This window comes from Hyposmocoma kahamanoa, unplaced genomic scaffold (genome assembly GCF_003589595.1).
Source record: "Hyposmocoma kahamanoa isolate Upper Pololo Valley unplaced genomic scaffold, ASM358959v1 78, whole genome shotgun sequence".
NCBI classification, from domain to species: domain Eukaryota; kingdom Metazoa; phylum Arthropoda; class Insecta; order Lepidoptera; family Cosmopterigidae; genus Hyposmocoma; species Hyposmocoma kahamanoa.
Window position 1 is genome coordinate 7,865,896 of NW_020653945.1, and position 27,032 is coordinate 7,892,927.

The 27,032-nt window shown below is 36.1% G+C and overlaps 1 protein-coding gene across 3 annotated transcripts in view; it reads right to left on the bottom strand.

Annotated features, from left to right (window-relative positions):
* LOC113233135 (probable Ras GTPase-activating protein) overlaps positions 1-27,032 on the bottom strand; it is a 191,124-nt gene that overhangs the window by 135,069 nt on the left and 29,023 nt on the right. For 2 of the 3 annotated variants that reach the window (XM_026468136.1, XM_026468135.1), the window contains exons 1-2: positions 16,990-17,266; positions 13,337-14,285 (exon numbers count right to left, since the gene is read on the bottom strand). The exons of the other annotated variant lie outside the window; for it this stretch is intronic. In XM_026468136.1, coding sequence (XP_026323921.1) covers positions 13,337-14,168 — 832 coding nt within the window. In that variant the 5' untranslated portion in view covers positions 14,169-14,285; positions 16,990-17,266. Of the gene's footprint in view, positions 1-13,336; positions 14,286-16,989; positions 17,267-27,032 lie in introns of those variants that run through there. 3 annotated transcript variants of the gene reach the window in all.

Below are 27,032 nucleotides of genomic sequence, written 5' to 3' on the forward strand. Positions count from 1 at the left end.
TTTTTTTTATGTAATTCTTTTTTTTCAATTTTTTTTTATGTAATTCTTTTTTTTTTTCAAAAATACCAACCCTTTACAGGTCCCATAGCCAGGTCACGGCTGACTATGACAAAGTCAATCAAATGTTGGTTAGTGTGAAAAAAAAAACAAATATACGCGATTTCGATCTGAAAGAAAAATGTTAAGAACTTTTTAAATATGAACCCTCAGACACTACTTCCCCCATTGTAAAGTACAGGCCTCCTGTAGTTTGTGCCATCTACCACGATCTTGCTCTAGTCTCAGCTATCATCGGCCCGCGACTTTGACCATGTCATCTATCTAGTTGCACGTCTCACGTTTCTATACCAGCAATAGGATCACACGATACTCGCATTTGGGGTCATTCAGGTTCCGTGCAACTTTAAACCGACCCCGGATTCAAATGCTACAAGCCCTGTAGCCACATTTTGGCGACCACTCGGTTGTCACTTTACTACATGTGTCATTGACACGCTTCACAATACGACTTAAGTGTTTTTTTTTATGATACCAAGTGACTGGATGAACAAATCGTGCGCCTGCTGGTAAGCAACATACCTCTCCATAAGAAGTTGCAGTGCCACTCAATAGCTTTAAATCGCAATGATCTGAGGGGCATTGAGATATAAGTCTAATGAGCCTGTAATTTCACCAGCACCCTTACCCTTCAAAACAGGAATGTAATCCTTACATTACTGTTTGGCGGCAGAAGTTGGTAAGGTGGCAGTATTTACCCTGAATGTACTCTTTCACAAGGAGCTCTACTGCTACTGGATAGCAGTAGTATAGATAAAGTAATACAAACTCTGTAACAGTGGAATCTAAGATTTTATGAGATAGTATGTTCCGCCAAACGAAAGTTATAAATTTGACACGCATCCAAAATTCTTATTTTTGTGACCTTAAATTTTTAAATCGTTTTACTAAATGTTACCAAACCATGCTGAGGGCATATCATGAATTTTATCAGAGCCTATTTATCTGATCACGAACGCTATCATAGTAAATAACATACTTTCTATCAAGAACTATAATTTGAATACTAAATACATTAAAAATAACAACTTTTTTTAAATGCGCCATTTCTAGTTAGTTGTTAAGGTAATTTACCGCCTTATTTTTTTACAAACTATTAATTTACTTTATTGTTAGGAAATGAAACTATTTTTCCGGATTTAAATCGCGTATATTTGTTTTTTCAAACAAACCGACGTTTCGGGCCCTTTACAGGTCCCATGGTTACGGTTGACTGAGGTGGTACAGTCTTCAACCAGTTATGTCTAATATTGATGCAAACCACCCTATTTTTTTTCACTATAGTTACAATAGTTATTAATTAAATACCTTATTTATAATTTTACAAAGAAAACATTCCAATTTACGCTATATTAAGTTTTACAAATTATTTTATAGAATGAATTTTTATTAAGTTCAATTTATTATTAATTATTAATAGAAATTAGAATAAACTAAAACATATTAATTAGTACTGCAGTCTTATGTCTATTTGGGATTTTTCATTAGAGGAAATACTGGATCCCAAACTGATGGTACGGAGAAACCATCTTCCCTGTTGAAATTAGGATGTTTTTTCATTTCAATCGAAACGTCGGTTTGTTTGAAATAACAAATATATGCGATTTAAATCCGGAAAAATAGTTTCATTTCCTATGTGTAACAATCGCGAAAACCTAAGAACTCGTTACTTTATTATTATTAATTTACAAACTAAGTAGATCGCAAAGCAATACAGCAACTCAGAGTAACTTACTCAAGAGATCGTTTACGCCTGAAGAGCGAAGTCTCAAGTCTTGTTTTAAAAACATGTTACAATAACAAAATAGTGCGAACTAAACCTGTGAAACAAATCGTGAACAAACATCGATTGAATAACGATCGGTATCATGGTAATATATGCGCCAACAATCGCCGTGCCCTAACCAAACAGAAATACGAAGCGAGTTATTGGATGTTTCGAACATTCCCACGATAAACACTAGACGTGAATTTGTAAGGAATTGAATTTTTACATGCGGCAGTTACATGCGGTACAATCGAGTGGAGACGGAATCGAGGCTCGAATATCCAACCTTTCGAGAAAAAAAAAATCACTTTTACATCATTTTTTTTTTATGATACCAAATCACGGGACGAACAAGTCGTGCACAAAGGGGCACTGCCACTGCTCCCTCATCTTGAGACGTAAGTTGTCAAGTCCCATGTGCCTGTCATTTCACCAGCACCCTTATCCTCCAAAACCTTACTGCTTGGCGGCAGAAATAGGTCAGGTGGCAGTACTTCACTGGACGAATTCTTTCACAAGGAGCTCTACTGCTACTAAAATTAGGCCTCTAATGGAGCTTTAATGTAAAGCACTTTTAAAATTTTTAACTACGGCCAATTAATTAGGCAGCATGGGCAGCACAATGAAGAAAGCAGCCTTGGTTATTAGTATTATAACACTGATTAAGTCAGCTCGTTCATTAAATACACAGAACAGGTGAATTCATTGTACTATCCTTGTATCTAGTTACCTATCAATATGAATTGCAATACACGCAAAGTTTCGTTTGGCAAAGTTGAAATACAAAACTTTGATAAACGCTGAGATGAATATCAGAAGATGAATAACGAAAAAATTACGGACATTAATTGTGGCTGTAACTGAGTTAAAACGCATGTTTTTTTCTTTAAAATTCTATTTCACCGGTACGACCATTAATTTTGGTGACAATGCAATTATATTTGAGATACGGTAAGTCTAGAAATCGTTAGAGATTTACTGACAAGCGTTTTTCATAAAAATAATTGCCATTATTGGCTTAGTACGCAAAAGGTGCTGATGGAATTGAGTTAATTGACGCATATGCTGTTGATAATAGACTCGGTGATGGGTGAATTTTAATAAAGCTGTTGTAAAATTACACGTGTCTCGTTCGTTGAAGTTGGTCAATAGCATGTACAAATATGATTAAATTCGTACGAGTTGATATAATTCAAACTATTCGTGCACATTTTTGCTTTATTTTGTTGGCTCATATATCTTCATCAATTGTTTTTACTCGTCAATTACTTGTTTTTTCTACGTGATTCTTTAACAAAGTCGTACTTCTATAAATTAAGTAATACGGTATATTTTTTTAACTGGGATAACGAAACCATAGGAGGTACAATAAAACTGTCTTAGGAACCATTAGCTATTTTTTGTGAAAATAATTTTGGCATAGTAATTTTTTTGGAAGTTAACATTAAGAAAAATATTGTCAATGTAGTGAATAATTCATAATTGATTACAAAATTGACTGTCAAAATTGTTTTCACAAAAAAGTACCTAATGGTTCCTAAGACAGGTTTTTGTATCTCGTATGGTTTTGGATTTCCCAATACAGTCCCAGTTTTACCACTCTCAAGTAGGTCTATTGCGGAAACACGATACTAGAAAGTCGTAGGAACGAGGTGACACTACTGACAACGGTGGTCATGCCACGGAACCGCGTGGACATTGAAAACGTATTACAGCTATTGTTATTTGAACAACTCTGTCAACTTCGCGGTTGACAAAAAATTGTACCAAAACCACTACTTCATTTTATCGTAACGGAAAAAGAGTTTTTGTTTGTCTAACTGTGTACTTTTTCCAAAAAACCTCGCTTTGATAATGCTTAAGCACGTCTGAATCATGAAGGTCAACATGCTCAAGTTCGTAAAGAAAACCAATGCTAAATAAATGGCAAATGTCACTGCTATTGTACAGTTAAACCAAAATACTTCTGGCACGGAATAAAAGAAGCTTTATACGTCATGAATCCATTTATACGTTCCACTGCTGGCACGGGTCTCCTCTCAGGCGAGGTTTTAGTCTGAGAGGAGGACACCACGCTGGTCCAATGCGAACTTCACATGTTTTCTGTGGGTTGGGAAATTTCCTCGATGTGTAGGTTTCATCACGATGTTTTCCTTCACCGAGTTGATGAAAAATTCAAATTAAATTTCGCACATAAATTGCGAGAAACTTAAAGGTACGAGCCCGGATTGATATCCACCACCTCTGCTTGAAAGGTGGTAGGTCAAACAATTATACATTTAACGCAAAGTCGATATATGAGGTATCATTTATCGTAGTTGCAAATATGCCGTAGTAGAAACTTTTGTAGAATTTTTTAAAATAACCCAAATATAGATAGTACAATGTATACGCATCTCTATGAAAAAAATATTTTTGTTGACATACTAGAAGTGATTACAAAAAAGATTATATCGAAAAAAATGAATAATGATGTCGAATTAGAATCAACCGAGCATGAGATTACGAAATGGCTGTGACTGTGTCACGTGACACATGTATGAACAATGGTGAACATTCGTGACCACCGCAGAATCCATATGGTGAGCAGGTTTGTGCAATCGATAAACACATAGAATCGAAGTGAATAGCAAACGCATACGTAGTTGTAATGATTTCTAACCCTCGAACTATTATTATCGTTCATGAAGTAATTACAAACCCGATTAACTTAACTATGTTAAATTAGCATCTCAACATGAAACCAGTCAGTTAAAGCGATGCGCTAGATCGACCGATCTAATAAATTGAAATCTATTTAACAACTACAAATACCGTTAACAGCGAGCACTTATCTTGTTAACTAAACATCGCACACCTTAAAATTTCGATGCTCAAATAGAATATTTCAATATCCCTAATCTTGGATGGAAAAGTTATCTGTACTTGGCAAACGGATTTACAGTGTCAAGAATACGTCAACCTTGGTACTTGGTACTCTTTTAGGCCATGGGAGAAGCGACAGTCTAAAATATACAGGGTTATTTGTAAAATACTAACAGCCTCGCAGGATTATATTACTGACATCATAAACAACAACTTTTGTTCCATGACTTTTGACAAAACATAATAAATTTACTAAAAATAAAGTTTTACATTTTTGTTCTATCTGACACTTTTTAACCGACTTCAAAAAACTAAAGGAGATTCTCAATTCGACTGTATGTTTTTTTTATATGTATATTACGCGATAACTCATTTGTGAACCGATTTTGATGATTATTTTTTTGATGGAAAGGGGATACCTCAGGTGTGGTTCCATTTCAATTTGAAGAAAATATACCTCTAAGGGTGGCAAACCAGGGGATAAATGACTTTTGAGGTCGATTTTTTTAGTACTTTCTACTGTTTTTTTTAGTGTTTTTAAGTTCAAACGTGCAAGCGTCCTCCGCATCGATTCCCAACTCATGCTGCACAGAGTTATTACCGTTTAGAGCGACCTACTTAAATCCATTTATGTTTCTATGAAAGTAAAATCTGATGAATTATTAAAAGTCATGCGACAAAAGTTGTTGTTTATGATATTAGTAATATAGTCCTGCGAGGTTGTTAGTATTTTAAAAATAACCCTGTATTTACCCAACAAAATAGTAATCTTTTTATTTATCATACAACAAAAAAAGTTGAGCTGTGTATTATTTAAAAATAAAGTAAAAGTAAAGTAACTGCGAAAAATTGACGTTAATATTATAATTATTATAACTTTTTTATAAAATAAAACGAACCTCAAAAGTTCGTGGAATCACATCTACTTACCAAGTTTTATTGAAATCGGTTAGCGGAAACCGGGTGAAATCCAATAAGCTGGACTCATGCCCTAATTTGCCACCCTTAGAGGTAGTTATGGCAGCAGTAGAGCTCCTTGTGAAAAAGTTCGTCCAGAGAAGTACTGCCACCTTGCCTTTTTCTGCCGCCAAACAGTAAGCATTGCTGTGTTCCGGTTTTGAAGGGTTCTAGTGAAATTACAGGCACACGGGACTTGTCAACTTATGTCTCAGGATGACTGGCGCGGTGGCAATGCCCCTCAGAACTTTGCAATTTAAAGCTCTGAGTGGCAATGCAACTGGTAAAGACAGGCGTGTAGCTTACCATCGGATGGACGACATGTTCGTCCCGTCACTTGATATCATAAAAAAAAGTGGAATATTTTCTTTAAATTTGAATGGGATCACAACTCTGCCCTCGGAACAAAAAAGGGCACAACTGTCGTATAAAATACGAATAGTTGAGCCTTTTTTCGTTACAAGGGTAGTACTGATATACGCCCTTTCCAACTAGACCAGAATCATCGAAATCTGTTCACAAATCGCGTGATGTATACACAATAAAATCTAGTCGTATCATGAAACTCCTCCTTTTTTGAAGTCGGTTAAAATTAAGACCAAAAATGACAGACGTACAATAATATAAATGAAAAAAGATACCGCATTAATGGAGAGCTCACTTTACTGGTGCAATGGTTTTCAGTCTGCAGAGTTATGAGGCTGACTTATTAAGATTTAAATTTGAAAGAAAGAAAGAAGAAAGGAAAGTAATTTATTCAGCACAATACACGTGGAGTACAATATTAATAATTAGTATTAAAAGTGTATTATTGCACTGAAAAGGACCCAACTCAGCTAATACTGCGGCAGGGCCACAGCGCTGGTTTTCAGTGGACCCTTTTCGAAAATGCCGATTTTCGAAAAGAAATAAAAATATATGAATAAAATAAAAACAAACGTTCACAAATTCAACTTTAGGTCGCTAGCGACAAGATCGGTCAACTGTTAGAAGTGTCTAGCTTGACGTCCTTTAGACTGTAATATATTCTGAGTAAATATCTACTGTGCAGATGCTACGTAACAAGATAATGATAGCCATTCATAAATAGAACACGTAAGGTTTTATCTATTATACTAAATGGCATGACACAGATTCATTTACTCGTAAATATAATAATACAGGTGTGTTATATTTTACTTATGAATATAAAATAATGTATTACATACCCATACTAGGTTCAATTTAGACACTAAAATACCTAACAGTTGTTACAGAATTTACATTGAAAACTGAGTTGCAAGAATTTAAGTATTTTTTAGAACAGATATGAAATGTTAACAAATATGGTGGACTGACAACAAATATTATCTACAAATAATCTCAGTGCACAGTACTAAAGAACCAACTTCAAAATTTCATTAAATTACATACTATTAGCTAGGTTTTATTGAAATCGGTTACCGAAATATGCGCGAAACCGGATTCATTCCCTAGTTTGCCACTCTTAGAGGTGAAATATTTTCTTCAGATTTAAATGGGACCACTACTGAGATACCCTCTTTCCAACAAAAAAGAATCATCAAAATCTGTTCCCAAATGCCGAGTTGTCGCGTAACATACATACAAAAAAAACATACAGTCGAACTGAGAACCTCCTCTTTTTTTAAGTCGGCTAAAAAACCAGTCAAGGGTTACGTAGCAGCTACGTAACTAGGTTTTTCACATAATGCTTCAACTTTATTAGAAATGCAAGAAGAGATACTTCAATTGTATGAATTCCATAAAATGCATTTTCAAAAATTTTCATTAAGTATAATTGCTACACATCGATATTTTTATCATATTTTCATTAATACGTACATTTTAGTAGCAGTAGAGTTCTTATGATAGAGCTCGTCTTGGGAATTACTGCCATCGTACGTATTTCCGCCGCTAACCAGCAAGGTAACCACCACTCCGTTCTGGTTTTAAAGGTAAGGGTGCTAGTGAAATTATAGGCACTTGGAACTTGTCTCAGGATGACGGGCGTAATGGTAGTGTACCTCGGGTCTGTGGGATGTCACACTGCCACTCAGAAGCTCTGAGTGGCACTGCGACTGTTATGGGCAGACGAGTAGCTTACCACCAGGCGCATGACTTATTCGTACCGTTACATATCATTAAAAAAATTGTGCATTTATAAAGCACACATCCAATAATCTCCGTACAGAATACTAAAAAATCGACCTCCAAAGTTCATGGAATTACATCTATTTGCCAAGTTTTATTGAAATTGGTTACAAGAAAGTGTGCGAACCCAATGTGTCACCATTTAATGTGGAATATTTTCTTCAAATGCTTGTGAGCGTGGAATAACACCAATTAAGGTTTGTTTACCTTTCTGTATGTTTAATAGTTTACATGAGAATATGAAGAACCTACAAGTCCTTTAGATACGAAGAAAAGAAAAAGAAAACATGAGAAAATTACAATGGCAGTAATCAACATATTGGCCACTGTTTTATTGTATTGGCATTTGATGTCTGACCTTTGCACGAATAAGGTTAACAACATTATACGTTAATGTTAATATAAACGAACCGTTTAATTTTAACCGCGCGAATGCGGTTGCATGCTCGTGTTACTCATTGTCTTAATATTCGATCTCTACTGACATTTGTGATTGAAAGCAAATCAATTACGTACAATAACGTGATTATTGTACATAGGTCGCGTAATTGTATAGTTCCGCATTTATTTCGAATTACGATAATAGTATTTATATCACTAAGATCTTAATAGTAGTCGCTAGCTGTGGATTTAGTCACAGAGAATTATGTCTCAGGGTCGTATTCCAGAACTCTACTCAATACTCAAGTCAGGCTTGAGTATTGCAGTGAGCACTGAAAATCATACTCAAGTCCTTGCCATTAGGGTCGTATTTCCAGTGCTTGAAATCATACTCAAGTCTGCTCAAATCCTGACTTGAGCATTGAGTAGAGTTCTGGAATACGATCCTTAGAGTGGTTACACACTGCGATTTTAAGCGGCGATGCAAACGAACGTTCGTGAAACGCACGATTGCATCGCTACACTTGCGATATATAGGCGATTGCATCGATGGAAACGCGCGACTGCATCGATACAAACGCGCAATTGCATCGATACAAACGCGCGATTGCATCTATGCAATCGCCAATAAATCCCAAGTGTAGCGACACACGCGCGTTCTTATCGATGCAGTCGAGGGTTTGCATCGCTTTTGTATCGCTGTTAAAAGTCGCCTTGTGTAACCGCTCTTACAGTAACTCATGTAGCTGGCCTGACGGGTGTACAGAATATTTTAAAATATTAAGTTTTACTGCTTTTGTTATAATTATTAATATAAAGATCAAACACAAAGAAAAACTCCTTCGATCCGGCTGGACTCGAACCAGCGACCTTACGAATTAAGTAATACCATTAAGTTTTATTTTTAAAGTAACAGAACTTACTCTTGATCACTATCTGGCCCTGGTGCAAAGATAGTATCTACAATGGAACGAGTTCGCCCAGAAGATGTCTACTCAATCGCACCCGGGTTGTATGTGCTCGAAAACACCGTCGCAAGAGTCGATGACGAAAAGCGCTTGGTAGTCCTGAAAGGAATATCGATCAAGTAGGATGATATCCCGCCGTACGTCTAGATGTCCCTTGGTAAAAGGGGCGGCCGGAATGAACTGGAGCTTTTGGGCACACTCACCGAAGTATATTCTGTAGAAACCTAAAAGACAGGCAACTTTTGGCCAATGGGCTAAATTTTGAAGTTTAGATGCGAGCTTATCGTCGCCAATAGGCCAATAAGTTCATTTTGCCTCTGAACTACCATACATACGTTTTCCAGTCAGATTATTTTACAAGTTTCGCTATTGTCATTGTTAAAAAAATATTTAGAACATAGAGGTGACACAGCTAACTAAAGAGCAAAAAGAATTTAAATTACGAAAACTATAAGATTTACGAAAAATTGAGATGAGATAGATGTTTTCCTTTACCATTAGCAGAAGGTACAGCTGCTAAGCATTCGTAAACGTACGTAACATAGAAATCAAAGTCATAGATATATGCCGTCACAGGAATTCGAACTATGCTTACTACAAATATAGCTGCAAGTTAAAAAATGTTTCAATCTTTCTTTTCTAGCCATCTACTGTTGTAGTATTCACTGATAGGTCTATTACAAAACACAGCTGGCATGTCTGATAACGCATCAGCAAGTGAAGAATCAGTACGACATATTAGTAATTAGGTACCGTAAACTCAATTCCGTGTCCGTATTGTGTCTCTCACAAATTGCGTTATTACGCGCAATTGCGCCTGCGCTTGTCCTGGAAGCTTGCAATCACTGCTCAGTCAGCACTTCAAAATATTGATAACAATGAACTTATTTCAATCATTTCAATGTACCTTTCTGGCTAGCATTTCCAAACTTGACAAAATAATTTCAGAGTTCGTACTTAATATAAGATTATTACCGTTCAATAGCTTAGTTTTTTGCTATTGTATCGCCATATGTAAGAGGAGTTGATAACCCTCAGGCAAATCTGTTTAAGTTTAACGAGTGTAAAGTACAATAACACTAAATAAAACTGAAAATAGTAAATTAAATTTTAACGTGGAATAATATCGTGATAATGTATTCAAGGCGTGATAATGATGACTGTAATGTTTTTATTAAAATTAATTTGTCATCCTAGAAGCTAAGGTTTCATTCACAGTTCATTTATTAATTTCCATATTACATCGCACTTTCATCTATTCTACAATTTGCACTCTAACCCACATTAAAGTGGGTAATTTATGTGCATAGATATGAACCTTTCAAATTTATCAAATGTATAAACACTATTTGCACAATAGCGATCAATATAATTGGAACATTCACTTGCTTCATCCGCGTTGTTGTAAGTTGTAAGCGCTAAATGCTCACGCAAACGTCTTCCTGCAAATGAACTCACTGCGCAGGTTCCACAGGAAGGGCATTCATTAGAAAGTATAAACGCATCATTGCATCACTACGAAAGATTCACTTGCCCTGATCAGGTTTAGCCTGCTTTCAACATTATTGCCGTGACTTCGAATTCGACATAAGAAAACAACTTACTGTGAGTTACGCCGGTCCTGCAGATGCTAAGAAGTCATAACGTTTTTGCTCTCCTCACTCGGTAATGTACGGGCACTTACTGTTCAAGCAAGAGAAATGGACCATCTATTTTATTGCAATGCACAGATTGATCACCGATAACATTGTTGTCGTAAGTTTTGTCGATCGTCTGTCTCGATTTAATCGTCATATCCTGTATCAAGTTGCGCAGTAGTCGAAAAATAAATATTAAATCACTTTAATCCGACTAAAAGAGAGAACCAATATGGAAACCAGTTGGCGCAGGGTAACATCGGCTTTGATTGGAATATATGCGATAAGTCAAAGACAGGAGCGGCGACATTCCTTGCGAAATAGCCACTTCTAACGATGGCGCTTCATCGGTTCAATTTATTGGTTTCAACTAGGGTACATGATTTCCAAAAAATAAAAGTACGTTAATTTTGTTCTTATATTTTTACCCACATGCAATGTTTAATCTTGTTTTGCCGAGTATGCAAACATTGTGTGTGTTATGATGACGCTCCGACCATGGCCGCTCTCACGGCCCACTGTCAACTGTTTGATTTTTTAAAGCAAACAAATGAAAATCTGCGTACGCAATTTTTTCTTGGAATATTGTCATTATGCTAAAATATGTCTTTCTCAATATTTGCTCCCTATATGTTTATAATAAAGGCGCAAGTAAAGTTAACGTAAAATTTTAAAAACTGCACGTAGTACTCCAACGTTATTATAATAACTTCCTCCTTACGGCCGAACGTTTACCATGCTGGTCTGGTCCATTTCTCTTAATGAGTTTGGGTGTAATTCGTGGTTGTTTATGTGTGTCAATGGCACCCACGACACAGGGTTTCCCTAAGTAGTGCAGGGTTATGAGTGTGTGCGTTATTATTATATTAAATTATTCTAGTATGACTACAAATAATCACATTGGTACGACTAATGCGAAATAAGTGGGTAAAGAAACACGGGTAAAAACCAAGAACTTTCCTGATATTCACATATTTGTTTTAGGTTATCACAGCATGCTAAGCTGTGAATCAAGCCCTATGAGTCGGTGACCACGACAAAACATCGTAAAACAAACCTCTGACCCTGTAACTTTCCTGGTGTAAAATGCATGTTTATTGTTCGGCCACGCGGCCTATAGCAAATCGTAATTCTTTTTCAACATGTGCATACCTATGTTTGTTTGAAATCGGAAACCTCATGAATTTGCTATAATACAGGAAAATATTCGACCTCCTTACAAATTCCAATTCTCTTAACCAGTTTACAAAGCAGTTCGACAAAAATAAAGCCAGTAAAAAACTTGAAAACGTCCGAGTTTTAGTGGAGATGCCAATAGTATACACTTGCGAATTAATTTATTATTATTTAGATAATCATCAACTTAGCTACCTACAAAATAAATAGTTGAACTAGGATATCATTACAGGTGATGAGGTGACACATTTTGTTTACTGAATATACCAGATACTAGTAATAATTTCTAATGAGTTCTTTAAAGAGCTATACAATTGATTGTGCCCTGTGGTTTCAATTCATTAGCAATTAATAGTATATTAACAAACGCAAATTCGCTTATAATGAGATTTTCATGAACGTAACCGTTCCAAATATTTGTAGAAAACACAAAACACGAAATAACGTTATTCTGACATAATGACCATCAGATACCAGTTATTATAGAACAACTTTATAAGATGTACGGTATCTTAAATCATTTTAGTTCTCACGGAAATAATTAGCCCCACGTTGTAGGTACACTTCGCAAACGAAAAATTCTTGTAGCTAGCTATTTAAGTCAAACGACCGTTATAAACGTTTCAACTGTAGCAAATAAGCTGATCTATTAACATAGTCCATACCATGCCATCCATCTTTATGTATCCGCCTTATCGTTACCGCAACCACTGGATTTGCATACGAGCGAACAATCGCTGTCTATCTCTACCGGTAATTAGAAACTTGCGAAGAATACGGTACCCAAATTGTAGCGCTACTACACCAATAAAATCAGTATGTGTAAAGCGAGAGTATGGTTTTTATTCTGTGTGCACTCGGAATCATTTCACCCGGTAGTAATCAACTGTCAGCAATTTCCGCAGAACAAACGAAGTCAAACGTGAACGCATTACCGTTTGCGGTCATGACCCGGGCCACCATAATGTCTTGCCTATCCAGCGCCTTGAGTGGTCACGATTTTGATAGAAATTTCTTTAAGACTAAAGTGCGCCTCCTCATTTACCAGGCTATAAATCATCTAATAAGAACTTACGTACCAACAACAGTACTATAAGCTGATAGAACAAGCATATGTTCCGATTATTTAAGCGTTATCTTACCTGCAAGTATTGCAAGTATGACAATCGACGGCTAGTGGTGTTATGATTGATACGACAGTAATTCGTTGTACACCGTTGTTTGTATCGGATACGAGTGCTATTGACGCAGACCACACGGCTGTCGAGTACGGTACGCTGCCGCTGTTCCTAATCACTGTAATTGAGCGTTATCATACCGTCTTTTCCGGGATGCCTACAATTAACTGTAGTAAAATCAGACTAGATTTCGCTTACCTTTACTAGTATCCGGTAAGGCGTACAGTATCCCACATAAAGCAGTTGTAACAGACGCAGTATTGTGCCCCGAAGTCTTAAATCCACATCCATTTGAATCAGATTGCGCCGGTTCGAATAGAGCTAGATCCAGTCCGTCCATATCACTCCGGGTGGATAACCCATCTTCATCCGCCGCTTTATCGCAAAAGTGCTCTGGTGAATCAACATCTTTTGGACTGCGACTACACATGCCATCACTGAGTGGGTCGCAACAACAAGTGTCTGAGAATGGTTCAAAATCTCTGCAATCGAATTCACACCTTTCAAAGCTATCGCACGTGCATGATGATAGCGCATCTGAATCTGATCCTTCCACTAAAAACAAATCATTTCCCTGTACCTCGTTGTTGGTTACATCCTTTTTCGCAGTCACGTAAAATACACTAGACGTACTATATGGCACTTTTTGTACGTGCAGCTTTATATTGGGGTTCGATATCGTTTCGTTAATTAATTCATCATTCAACAATACACTTTCGTCTTCTTGGGAACGACAGTCTTCATATCGAGCAAAACTTGAAGTATCGGTGAGATTCGAAGAGCGATCCACGGAGTAAACATCGCCGTATGGATCTGCACCATCGGTTTTTAAGGTGGGTATGCGACAGGGCGGATTATTGCCACGGTTAGCAAGGAATATAGTTGTGTAAGGGCAGGTATGTGGAGGCCTGGAACGGTCTGCGCGGCGCGGGTAGCTGGCGGCCAGGGGATCGCACGCTGGCTGGGACACAGCCTCAGCGCTGATGTACGCCTCGCTCGTAGATAGCACGTTGTATCGCCAGTCTGGCATCGCTAATCAACACCATCACTGATTTAATTAGAATTTGATCAAAATCATTCCATTCACATGTTCATCAATTACCTTAATTAGTTCTATAAGAACATCATATTACATCTTCATTATTCACTAAAGGAAACGAGTATTTTTACTTCTGTCGGCGGTCGCAGCTGCTTAAATATTACTAGGACTCAGCATATATGTATAATTACTAATAAAGCTAATAAGTCTGAGGTTTTGTTTAGCTTCTTCAGTGCTACCTATTAAAAAATGTATTGTGAATAGTTATTTAAACTTTGTTTATTTTAATGAATTGAGTTTATTCTAAATTAGGCACAACTTATATAATAGGCTTAATACCATCGCCCGTTACAGAGTTACTTAATTTGGATAACATAACCCCAAGCACAGAAGATTGAAACTAGGTCAGATGATATTTACCGCAATTCTAGATGCATTCTTGCATTGGTCGTGCGCTTCTAATAACTAGCTTTTTCTTAAAGAAACCAAACTTTAGAAAAGCCTACTAAAATACTACGTCAAATTTCACTAAATATATTTTTATTTCATCAGCTCTGGCAGATGATGGTATGACCGACACTGGACATTATGTCCGTATTTAAATCATGGCCCGTATCTGCCAACGTGAACACACTGTACACAGTTCACCGGTGTCGGTGTAGGCCGTTAGGACCGGATTATTTAAGTTTTTGAACGCACCATTAGTGCCCAGAAATGTTAATGGAATTTAGGAATTACAAACGTTAACTAATGGTCTTACGTTCTACAATTAGGCGGTTTTGGGTTAGAACTAGTAAGATATCGCTATTTGGGTATGCTAAATAAAGAGATTGGCATTTGTTAAAGCATTGTATGCTATACGAATGTTGGTCAGGACGCTCCAAAGACAATGCCTCGTAAACACAATTTTGCATGTAAATGTTACTGCTGGACATAACTTTTGTCGAAAGACAGCGCAGACAACAATTTTAATGATCCTAATGTGCGCAGTCGCCTGTACATCTTAAAGAGACAACTTTTTTTAATTCAATTGAAGTCATTGTTCAAATTACTGCTCGTTACTGCATCTTTGACAACAATAATGCGGCATTTAGCATCCACCCAAATTCTTTAACATGTTTAACTGTATAAAAAGCTCAATAGCAGACAGTCGTGCTTCGAAAACGCAATTATTTTGTAAGTACTTTGAAATTGTTATAGCGGCTTGATAATAACAGATGCGGGTTCGTGACCGTTTGAGCACTGCATTAAAACATAGGCGAGGTTTTTTTATTTTAGAAATAAAGCAAACTTGGCTTAGTGTACCCTTACACACTGTTGTTGGATCATAAAATAGGATATAGCTATGAAAATAAAATCAGGGCGCTTGCATCTTGGTCGTGCATGCTGGAGGCGGCTAAGGCTCTATTTGCTTCACAATACCAATGCATTGTGCAAGCCTTTTATTTAAAATTTTAATTATAAAAATACATATTTATGATTCTTTACACTGCGAGAACCTATATGAGGGACTGTAACTATAAACATTTTTCTTTACAAACTATTACAGGTTTATTATCATTGTTCCCTGTAGAGCTCTAACCATTAGAAGCAATTAAAGTAGTTTTTAATAATGTTGGTATTTTATATTCGTAAGTTATATATTCTGGCAATCTAGTCGAAATCTTTCCAAAAAGTGGTAATAGGTGCTGGTCACAATTAACCATAAGCGGTCCAATAAGCCCGTGACAAAAACATAAGCCGGGCACGGTCAACGAACGAAAATAACCAACCACTTTACTCCTACCTCGCACGCGTCTCATAGAAACACTATCATTAAATAAATCACATTGTTCGGAAGAAGGGAAACTGGCGTTAAGTAAGAATGTGTTACGCTCGAAATATGTGGTCGTGTTTTAAATATTACTTTGGCCATGTCTCGTAAACCACACCTTACTCGCTTTCTTAATATCGCTTCTACAATCATATACTTTCCACACAGACAAATGTGTTAATATGCAAATGATGAGTGAAAATTGTTACTTCCGAAGGTAACAAAGAAGTTAGGGTTAATTTGTGAAATGTAAGCCTGGAGCTTGAAGCTTTAGCATTTATTGCCGATTACTCGCTACGGCAACAGCGCAGGCCCGCCGACAAACACCCACAACCTCACAATTGGCTTGTAGCGAAAACAAACAAAAAACAAATATTCGCTTTACATCTAAGTTGCAACTTGCTAGCGATTTCTCGAAATAGAAATAACCTCAGCGTATTTCAGAATTTACTGAGCTCAAGTTCCTATGTGGTCGTTTAAGGAGCAGTTCTCTCGCAACGACTTATGTAGATTAGTTAAGATACGAAGGAAAGTTGCCCACGGTAGGTCTCTATGGAAATAGCTCCTCTGAGGTTGTGAAGTGGCCGCGAGAGTGGCAAACGGTGAGAGTTGAACTTGGCTATTGGGATTACAAACTGGGTTTATAGTGACATCGATTTCGACGCGCATCGAGGCACTGATCATCTGTAACCTTATCATTATGTCTCTTGTCTAGAGTATAAGCAATATATAATAACGAGAAATAAAACATTTACTGCATGGATTATTATATTATTTCTAAAGTGCTAGATTATAACGTCAATTAAATTCAAGATAATTATTTCTCCGATGTGAGTCAGAAAAGCGTAATTACGACTAATTTAAAAATAAAGCACGAGATAAGAGCAACACTATATTACACTGCAATAACTAACTTCTTGTAACTATAAGATATACAAAAAGGTCGCGGTCCAATTTATTAATCACGCACTTTAATTAATACAACCACACGGCACTAACCCTTTAAAGGAACGCTCACACTTAATTAAAACGATCGGGATTAACACAATTATCGATCTAGCGGACGCCGACAGAAGTAAAATTAGTAAACATGAAATAAAAACAGTTTCGACAGTCGTATCGGCACTGAAACTAGCACTGCACAGTTTTTGTCGCTTATATTTGCCTTAAAAACCGTTAGTCAACGTATTGATTCGAATATTTCGATAAATTCGTTTCGTCGAGCGCGCGCGGTGCGTAACAAGCAGTGCGCATGACGGGTCGCGCTGGGACCGACTGGAGTACTGCGCGCGCAGCATACGGCGACTGAGGGCGCATGCGCCTGTATCAAGCCTACGACGGACTAAGTTCGCATCGCAGCTGGCCGCGCCGCGCGCAGTGTCGCAGCTTCGTGGAACCGTTAACACTACGACCCACAATAATGTCACAAACAAAATCCAGCTTCGTATTCATGAGAGCCTCACCTTTACATTTATCAAAATCACATCACTGCATAATGAGCTGAGTAACCCCAGCTAATAACACAGTGTCTGTGGGACTACTTTGTACGCCTAGACACATTAAAAAGGGTGTGTAACAGTGCTTATTTATTATTTTATTAACAGGGTCACTGCTCTGTAACTTTTTCAATATATTCTGTTGTTACATTGAGCTAAGGAGTGAGTATGAGAATTCGCATTCCCTCGCTAAAGATCCGGAACAAAGAATCCCTTTGCGTTATTTCATAAGTGAACTGTTGCCGAGAACATTAATAATTTACTCAAGGGCTATTCTTAGAATGTTTAAGTTATTGGTCATAAAATCTGTGAAGATTGAATAACCAGAGACACAATAAAATAATCTTCCTGTATTCATGAATTAAGCGCCTGTTTGTAATGCCGATATGAAACTGTTTGTACCATTAATGGATGTAATAAAACGTACAACAATCTACTTACTATATTATGTTAAATCCTTTTGTAGGTTAGACCTTACAAAATATTTTTTTAATAACACTTAGTGGCTCTAACTTAACCATAGTTTATGAACAATAAAAAAATATAAAAAAAACACAAATTACTTGGTCGTTACGCATTGTGAGTAAATGTAACTATGATTATATACAAACTTTTATTTAAAAATTTGAAATAAAACTGCATTTCCAGATCCTAATTATGCGATTAGGTCGCGTCGCCTTACTTTCTCAAACTCGTACAAAGTAACTGAAATGCAAAAAATGCATATACAATTTTTGCAGGTTAATTTCACGTCACATTTCCTTCATATTCACACACTGGCTTTTACCTACTCTTAAAGTAATGCATCCACTTTAACACCCTTGATAAGAAATTTAAAATAAATAGAAACTTTTATTGCCTTCTCCTGAATAATCACTGTTTATAAGATACGTGTTTAACAAAATATGGCATCAATATGTCTGTTACTCATCCGTGGTCCTGGAACACGTAAAGATCCCGATACATCTCGGTTTGTTTGAGAAAACAAAATGTCCGATTTAGATCCATAAAAATAATTTAATTTCCATTAATATATACATATTCCATTATTGTGTAGCAATCGCGAAACTCGTAGAACTCGAAATTATTTCAAAAGCCTATAATTTGTTTAATTAACTAATTTCAAGACCTCATTCATTCGAAAGACGTTGGTGTCTATTTAATAAGACAGGAGAAGTCTTACTTATTTAATTCCATTCTTCCGCCGAAGTAAATTATTAGCGAGTATTAACTCAATAATCATTTCAAAATACTCGCACTCCGTCTTAAACAATTCACGCGTAGCTTTTTATTTCGTTGTGCAAGTGGTTTCGTGGTATTGCTTAATAGAGCTTAATTGATAAGTCAGAGGTCTCTTATCTAGTGCCATTGTGGTCCACAAAAGATTATTGACGCGATGTGCCACTGCGACCCAATAAGGTCTACTTTACAAATTGCATAATTCATCAATCAATTTGCTACATTAATAATTTTAAACGAATTTACTTTCGTGTTGTGTAAGATACTTTAAATTAGTACCGACACTGTTACTTACCGTGATAGAGTTCACCGTCGCTTTATACAAGGTGTCTCAAAAGAAATTTTATATTTGTTTAGCTTACTGCGTGAACGCAGCGTATCTGAGGGGTGCGGGGGTTATGTCAATCGGTAGCTTGGCTCTTGGGAATTCAGTCGCTATGGAGCGTTTCTCGGGAGCAGACCGCGCGTTGTGCGTACGAGAGTTTTACAAGAACGGTGATTCGGCAACTGTCACGCGTAGAAAATTCTGCAGTATTCGAGGTTTTCGCCACTTAAATGATGCGCCAAGCCTTCCTCTCATTCGACATTGGGTTAAAAAGTTTGAAAAGACTGGAACAACGCTGGATAAATCAAAATCCGGGCGACCTAGGTCATCAAGAACGGTAGAAAACGTGGAGAGTGTTAATCAGTCTGTTCGTGACGACCCGAACCTTTCAATTCGGAAGCGCGCGAGTGCTTTAAATGTGCATAGATCATCATTACATCGCATTATGCACAAAGATCTAAAGCTGCACCCCTACAAAATTCAATTGGTGCAAGAATTAAAGCCCCAAGATGCCAGTCAGAGGCTTAATTTCGTAAATCAGGTGATTGAGCGATTTTCAACGTTTACCAACATTTTGTTTTCGGATGAAGCTCATTTTCATCTTAATGGCCACGTAAATAAGCAAAACTGCCGCTACTGGAGTTCAACGAATCCGAAACGCAAACATCAGAAACCCCTACACTCGCCTAAAGTGACCGTATGGGCTGTCATGTCGGCGCGAGGAATTATCGGCCCTTACTTTTTTGAAGACGAAATGGGGCGTGCAGTTACAGTGAATTCAGAGCGTTATGTGGAGATGTTAGACAACTTCTTGGTACCTGAACTGCAAAACTTTCCTGACTATAACCAAAGAACATGGTTTCAACAGGACGGAGCAACTTCACACACGTCCAATATGTCTCTGCCACGTGTTCGTGAAATTTTCTCAGGAAAATTGATCTCCCGGAGAGGTGACATAAATTGGCCTCCACGTAGCCCAGATTTAACCCCTATGGACTTTTCCTATGGGGTTATCTTAAATCTAAAGTTTACGCCAATAAACCGACTTCACTGGCGCATTTGAAAGAAAATATCCGTCACGAAATGGCAGCCATCCCTGACTCCACCTGTCGAGCAGTCATAAGTAATTTTACTGTTCGATTAAATGAGTGCCAACAACGCGAGGGTTTACATTTAGACGATATTATTTTTAAGAAATAAATTCCCAAAAAGTGTATTTTAACAATAAATAAACATTTTTTCTATATACCGCTTCCTTTTTTTTTAATCAATCCACTAAATATAAAATTTCTTTTGAGACACCCTGTACTATAGATTATTTCCAGTGATTGGAATTGAAGGAGTTAATATAGCTAAACTGAAGAATAACGCGGACATTCCATTCAACAAATCCCGGGACTTATCAGAACTGATTACATTAGTAATTTATATGCGTATTATTTATTGAAATTTTAGTATATTGGCAATAAATTATTATTTCCTATTAAGAGTCTATATTACCTCGCCTCGAATTCAAACTTTTCCCGTACTAATAAGGTTCATTTTGATTGGGCCGAGCGCCAGGAACACTGGCTTTATTTCAGAATTTATTTTTTTACAAACAAAATTAAAGCCATTTGAAAAATGTATATCGTATACTATACGTGTTCTATTTAGTTTAATTGATATTTAAAAAATCATTGTGTAAAGTACCTATTGAATACAACGGTTTCCTTGTAAAATTTCGAGGTAGGGTTGTTTTTTTTCTATCGCGAAAATTTTTGAGAATCGTGTTTTCACACCGTATCAGTGAATATCCTCAATTTTACTATATATTTTTTCCAAAGCGATTGATTCAACACTTTCACTGTTATGCGGAATCAACCAAAGCCATTTGAGTTTGTATAAACTCTTTACGCTACAAATTATTATCTCAAAACATAATGTTGTAGTTGTGTTTCTATATGTACTGACGTATTTAAATACTTTAGTCATTTAAAAAATAAATATTTGACAACCTGTATTTTGGAATGTTTAGAAAATAAACAATAAAAAAGACGTTTTATAATCACTGATGACAAAATGGTTATGTCCATACTAATAAAACGTTCATACTTTAGGTAAATTAACTTCCTCAATTCCGATACTGATTACTTCTCATAGAGATTGATTTGAAATTTGACATATATGTATACTAGTTTAAAAAACCCAATACAAAGATCTGTAACAAACATGTAAAGAAATTCGTAAATTCTGCTGACTCTATCTGTAAGTTAGTTGATTAAGTGCCCCGTGGCCCCGCATGGCAACAGACACAGATTCGAGTCCAGTCAGATCGAAAGATTTTTTTCTATGTGTTTCATCTTTGTGCCAACAATAGGTGAAATCGTCTGCTTAAAGGTACAACCACATAAGTTACATTTTCTACAAAAAATCTCCAAATTATGTACCATTTGCAAGAAATTCATCATCTTTCTGCAGATAAAACTCAAGTTTATAGCTTTTTTGTTATTGAGCTTCACGTAGATTTTCTTACCATAGCTATATAAATTAAAAACTTTCTGTGGAAAATGTCACTTATTAGGTTTTACCTTTCAACAGACGAAATAATAGTTTAACATTACATGGAACTAATGGGAATAAATACAACATGTTAACATTACGATTGTGGAACGTGGAACTGAGTGCATGGAACTACTGGAAATAAACGATAATAACTTAATAACAAACTTTTCACAGTTTTATTTTTAATAATAATAATATAGACTATCGCGTCAAACAAAACACTGCAAGGCTCAATACACTGTTTTGTAATTAAATTAATAAAAAAATTGTAAAAAAACATAAGAACCAAAATCTGTCGGCTGTTAAGAAGGGAAAGGGACAAAAAAAATCGTTCTTCAACAGAAATAGACTATTTTCCAAAATTATAGTGGCTAGATAGATTTATTTAATATCTAACGTAGAATATAAGTTAAATGCATGTTTTTATGTTATTAATCTCAAAAATTACAAAAATACGAAAAATCCCTTGCACAGCTTTTTCTCAAAATGCTGTTTTTGATATTACAGTGTTTTGGTTTGACAGGGCAATATAGTTGCACGAGGTGTTTATCTGTAATTAACTGTTTATATACTGTAAACCACAAATCATTCACCCAGTACATAAGGCACTAAAATAACTGTTGTTAAACCTAGTGATTTAAAAAAATAATATTTAATATTTGAAAACTTCAGTGGAACGGTTGTACTTAGTAGCGCACACGGCTCGCTAGATGAAGAGGCCAAGGTTGCGATTGTCGGTAGGGTCAACTTAGGAAACAAATTTTCTAAATTGGTTCTGGTCTGGCTGCTCTGGGTAGTGCTGGCGATTTTGTTACTCAAGTACAGTGAATTGCCTAGTCTGATACATAAAAAATGCGATGTAGCAACTTTCATTGTAAGTCTAAGTGTCGTATTCCAGAACTCTACTCAATACTCAAGTCCTGACTTGAGCATTGAGTAGAGCTCTGGAATACAACCTTAAGAGTCTGTACATCCTCAAATGGCTTTGAATGAATGAATGAATGAATGAATGGTTGAAGCAATCGCTTTGGAAAAAATATATAGTAAAATAGAGGATATACACTAATTACTATATGGTGTGAAAACACGATTCCTAAAAATTTTCACGATAGAATAAAAACACAAACTTACCTCGAAAACAAAAAACCGGTGTATTCAATAGGTACTTTACATATACCAATTTATTTTTTATATATCAATTGGACTAAATAAAACACGTAAAGTATACGATATGCATTTTTTAAATGGGTTCAATTTCGTTTGTAAAAAAATAAATTCTGAAATAGAGCCAGTGTCCCTGTCGCTCAACCCAAGCCAAAGTGAATTTAGTACGGGAAAAAATTGAATTCGAGCTGAGGTAGTACCGACTCTTAAAAGAGGTAGAAATGACTGTACACACATGTAATATAGGCTATACTGGTGGAACTTAATCTATGAAAATTAAAATTATTGCTTATACTCAAAGAACATCATACTTTCTTTTCCCAACGTAAAATTCCAACAGGATACTCAATTTTCACACGGGAAGTGATTATTTGTTGACAGCTTCTAAGCATGGCAGATGGGTAGCCGAGACTCAGTAAATATTAGAGTTCAGTCAGACTGAGTAAATATATTTCTTAACTGTTTACTTTGCACGCACCCCGCTTGAAGTGTTTATAAAATAAAACCACGTTGAAAACGTTATTCATGTTATTATTTTAAACATTCACTCGCACAGTTAGTCGTTTAAATAAGGTCGATAAGTTAAAGAATCTTAATTCTTAACATATTATTTTTAAATCCCTAAACAGTACCATCGGCCTTAAAGCGTAAAACACACAGAGAGCGAGTAAGGCGCGGGTCGGTTCGGGACCGCGACGGGTATATAGGGAATACCGTGTATTTATATAGACGATAACATGCTGAGCGCGGGCGCGGGAAGGGTGCGAATTAGACCCGCCGCGGTCCCGAACCGACTCGCGCCCGACCCGCACCCGACTCGCAATCGCTCTCTTTGTGTTTCACGCTTAATCATTACATAAACGATCAATGTGTAGTATAGTACATATTCGTGTATGTACTGTGGGTAGGTACTATAACTCGACGTCAAGCTACAGAGACACCGGTAAAGAAGTCTTTAATAAGAATTTAAAGGGTTGTTCTAAAACATATCACTTCAAGAGAGAGGTTTACTCAAAAAGATACAAATTTAATAGATCTTTGCACTTTAAATATTTGTTAAAGTTCATTTAAACAACATAGTCGATCAAATAGTATATTTTTTAGAGAACACGTTAAAAGCAATTTCGTCAGCTAGGATCAAAGAAAGCAACTAGACACATTGAATGAAAAACCCCCGAACTCTGTAATAACTGTACATAAGTTTTGAGCTCTTATGCCTAAAACCATGGTACTGCTGTTTCCAATTCCTCTAATAATAGAACTTGATTAAAATGACTACTTATCGGCTATTCTTGTTCAAAAGAATCAAACGTTAATAAGAGTTTATTTACAGTATGGTGCCTGTATAAAGATTTTCAGTCGATTATATTTTAAAATTAAAATATTTCATGCTTTACACCTTTTTCCTTCCCGTTTTATATTTACAAATTACCAGCCAATGAGATTAAAAAGCTGTATGTAGAGCTTGACTGTCAAGCTAGCTCTAGAGTTGACACTTACTACAGACATAATAGCTTAGTTACTAACATGTTACTAAGTATAAAATTAGTATACTGTTTTTTTTAATAAATAAATTTTAGACAACATCGCATATATTGCTCTGATCCCAAAGTAAGTAACATCAAAAGCACTTATGTTATGGAAATCAAAAAAACGACGGTACCACAAACACCCACACCCAAGACAATATAAAAATTAGTTTTCTACATTTACCAGTCTGGGGGTTGAACCCGATACCTCAGAGATGGCGACATCATGAAAATCGCTGTGCATGCCGCTCGACCATGGAAGTCATGAAAAATATGTATATAAGTATTCAATATAATATTTATACCATTAATAACGATAAGCAAAGATATATGGAGCAGTATATTTTTATAGCCTGATAAAGAAGTTGCGTACCTACATTGATGCCCAGTGGCATCAAAACTGCTAACTTTGAAAGGTTATAAGGAATATCAGGTTGTAGCTTTAAGGATAAACTATTTTATTTCTGATACTTTATAGACTATAAATATATACAAAACTGTATATTCATATTACGTGTCTAAATTTTCTCAACCCACGGTAAAAACGGTAATAATTTAAAAAGAATAACAAATTTCGGAAAATTGAAACTGTTGGAGAATTAATTTCGAATAATTTGAATTGTTGGGAAAGAAATTTTCGAAAATTTCTAACCGTTTTTTTTTTCTAAATGAAGGAATTTTTGATTATGAAGATTGTTGATGTAGATACATAATGAAGTAAGTTAAATTGAAATGCCCTTACAGGGTTTATTAATAAATTTATAAACCCTGCAAGGGAATAAATTATCATATTCATATAGTTTATGATGCAAGAAACGACTTGAATATGAAAATTACCAGATATTATGGAGTCACAGAATCGATTTTTGTTCATAATTGTTACTAACAACTTTCATTTGAAGATTTCCAAATATCACTGATTCGCGTTATGATACAAAAATTTTAACGCTACATTAATTTTACAGATTTCCATTCAAATCTTAAAGGATTTCCTTAAAGATTAAAGAAAACAAAGAAAGAAGAAAATCCTGGCATACCTACTTCGTATGCATTTGCATACGAAGTAGGTATGCCAGGATTTTAGCAAGTAGACACTCATACTGATATCCCATTGAAATAAATTAGTGATGTGTGTATGGAATGTCCTGTCCTGCCCCAGAGCAGACGGAGTGTGTTAGGAGCGCAGCTGTGTTATGGTTACGGGCGGTAATGGAGACATTCCGTTGATGATATATCACGTCTGCGGTAAGCGGAGCCGATTTGGACACATGAGGTGACGAGACAGGATGTGATAAACTGGTAAATTTTTGTAAAAAGCATACTTACGTGATGTTGTGTTGATCAATTGCTGATTGAAAAAACAAAGGTATTGTATGATAGTGTTTTATACACTGGGCGGAACCTATTTAAAGTTGTCAAGATGCATAATTGGCTGGTATCTTGGTAGGTACAGTAGCATCTTTTTTTTTTATGATGCCAGGTGACTTACCAACGATGAACGGGGGCGTAATAATGAACTTTTAAAAAACCATGCCTGTTCCAGGCAAAGTGAAAAATAATAGATACGTATTATTCAAGTACGAAAATAAATAAATACACTATATGATAATAATAATAAAGAGACTATATAATAAAATCAATACACTATATTTTAATTTTTGTAAATAAAAGAAAAGGTCAAATCAAGTTTCCGAACGACGACGACGTCAAACGTCGACGAAATTCCGCGGGTAAATGTTTACTTTGTAGTTTGTTGAAAACATGTCAATAATATTTTAATAATAAATTAAGAAATTACACTTGGCTTTAGTGAAAAATAACCTTAGTCTCATCCAATAAATCGGTGGATTTTGTAGGACTTCACATGTGCGGTTTAAGTTAATCGCAAAGATTGTGGACTATATCTTTGCTGAGCCGGTATCTTTTCATAAATTGTTGTGCATCCATTTCAAACGAATCACTACGATCTCGCAGTTGTCTTCTTTGGATTTTTTCCACGTTATTATCGTGAGACGCATCACTTTCGAGACACTCAAACATTTCGTATTCATCACACATGATGAAATGATTGCCTAAAAATATATTAACTCAAAATTATAATAATTATTATACAATTATGCAAAAAACAATTCAATAAAAGCTACACCAAGACACTGTAAACTGAACGGTTTATTGCTGTTACTTGTTGACAGATCAACCGTGAACTAAATGTCAAAATAACGTTAGTAATACGATATTGCCAGCCAAATTTCGAAGCTTAGACTATGGAAAGTAATTATTTTTTTCCATCCTCTAAGGGCAGAAGACAGCCTAGTGTCACGTGACCGCTGACTGGTGTTACCAGTTCATAATACAAAATTACAAGGCAGTTTACTTTGCGGCGTAAACTGCGTGGAAATAAGAGTTCATATTAGGCCCCCTGTTCATAGTAGTTGCAGTGAACCCCAGAGCTTTAAATCACAAGATCTGAGGGGCACTGCTACGGCGCCCGACACCCTGAGACATAATTTGACAAGTTCCATGTGCCTGTATAATTTTATAATTTTACATTACTGCTTGGCGGTAGAACTAGGTAATTTTAAAAATGAACCTCACCACAACTGAACTTTTTCTAAAGTTATTAAATAAATATGCTTAGGACAAATAAAAGCCTCGAAATTAAAAGTTAACAAACAACACTACTTACATAAAAACGCTTTGGGTAGCACACGTAATAGCTTTCACACAAAGGGCGCATAACCGAGT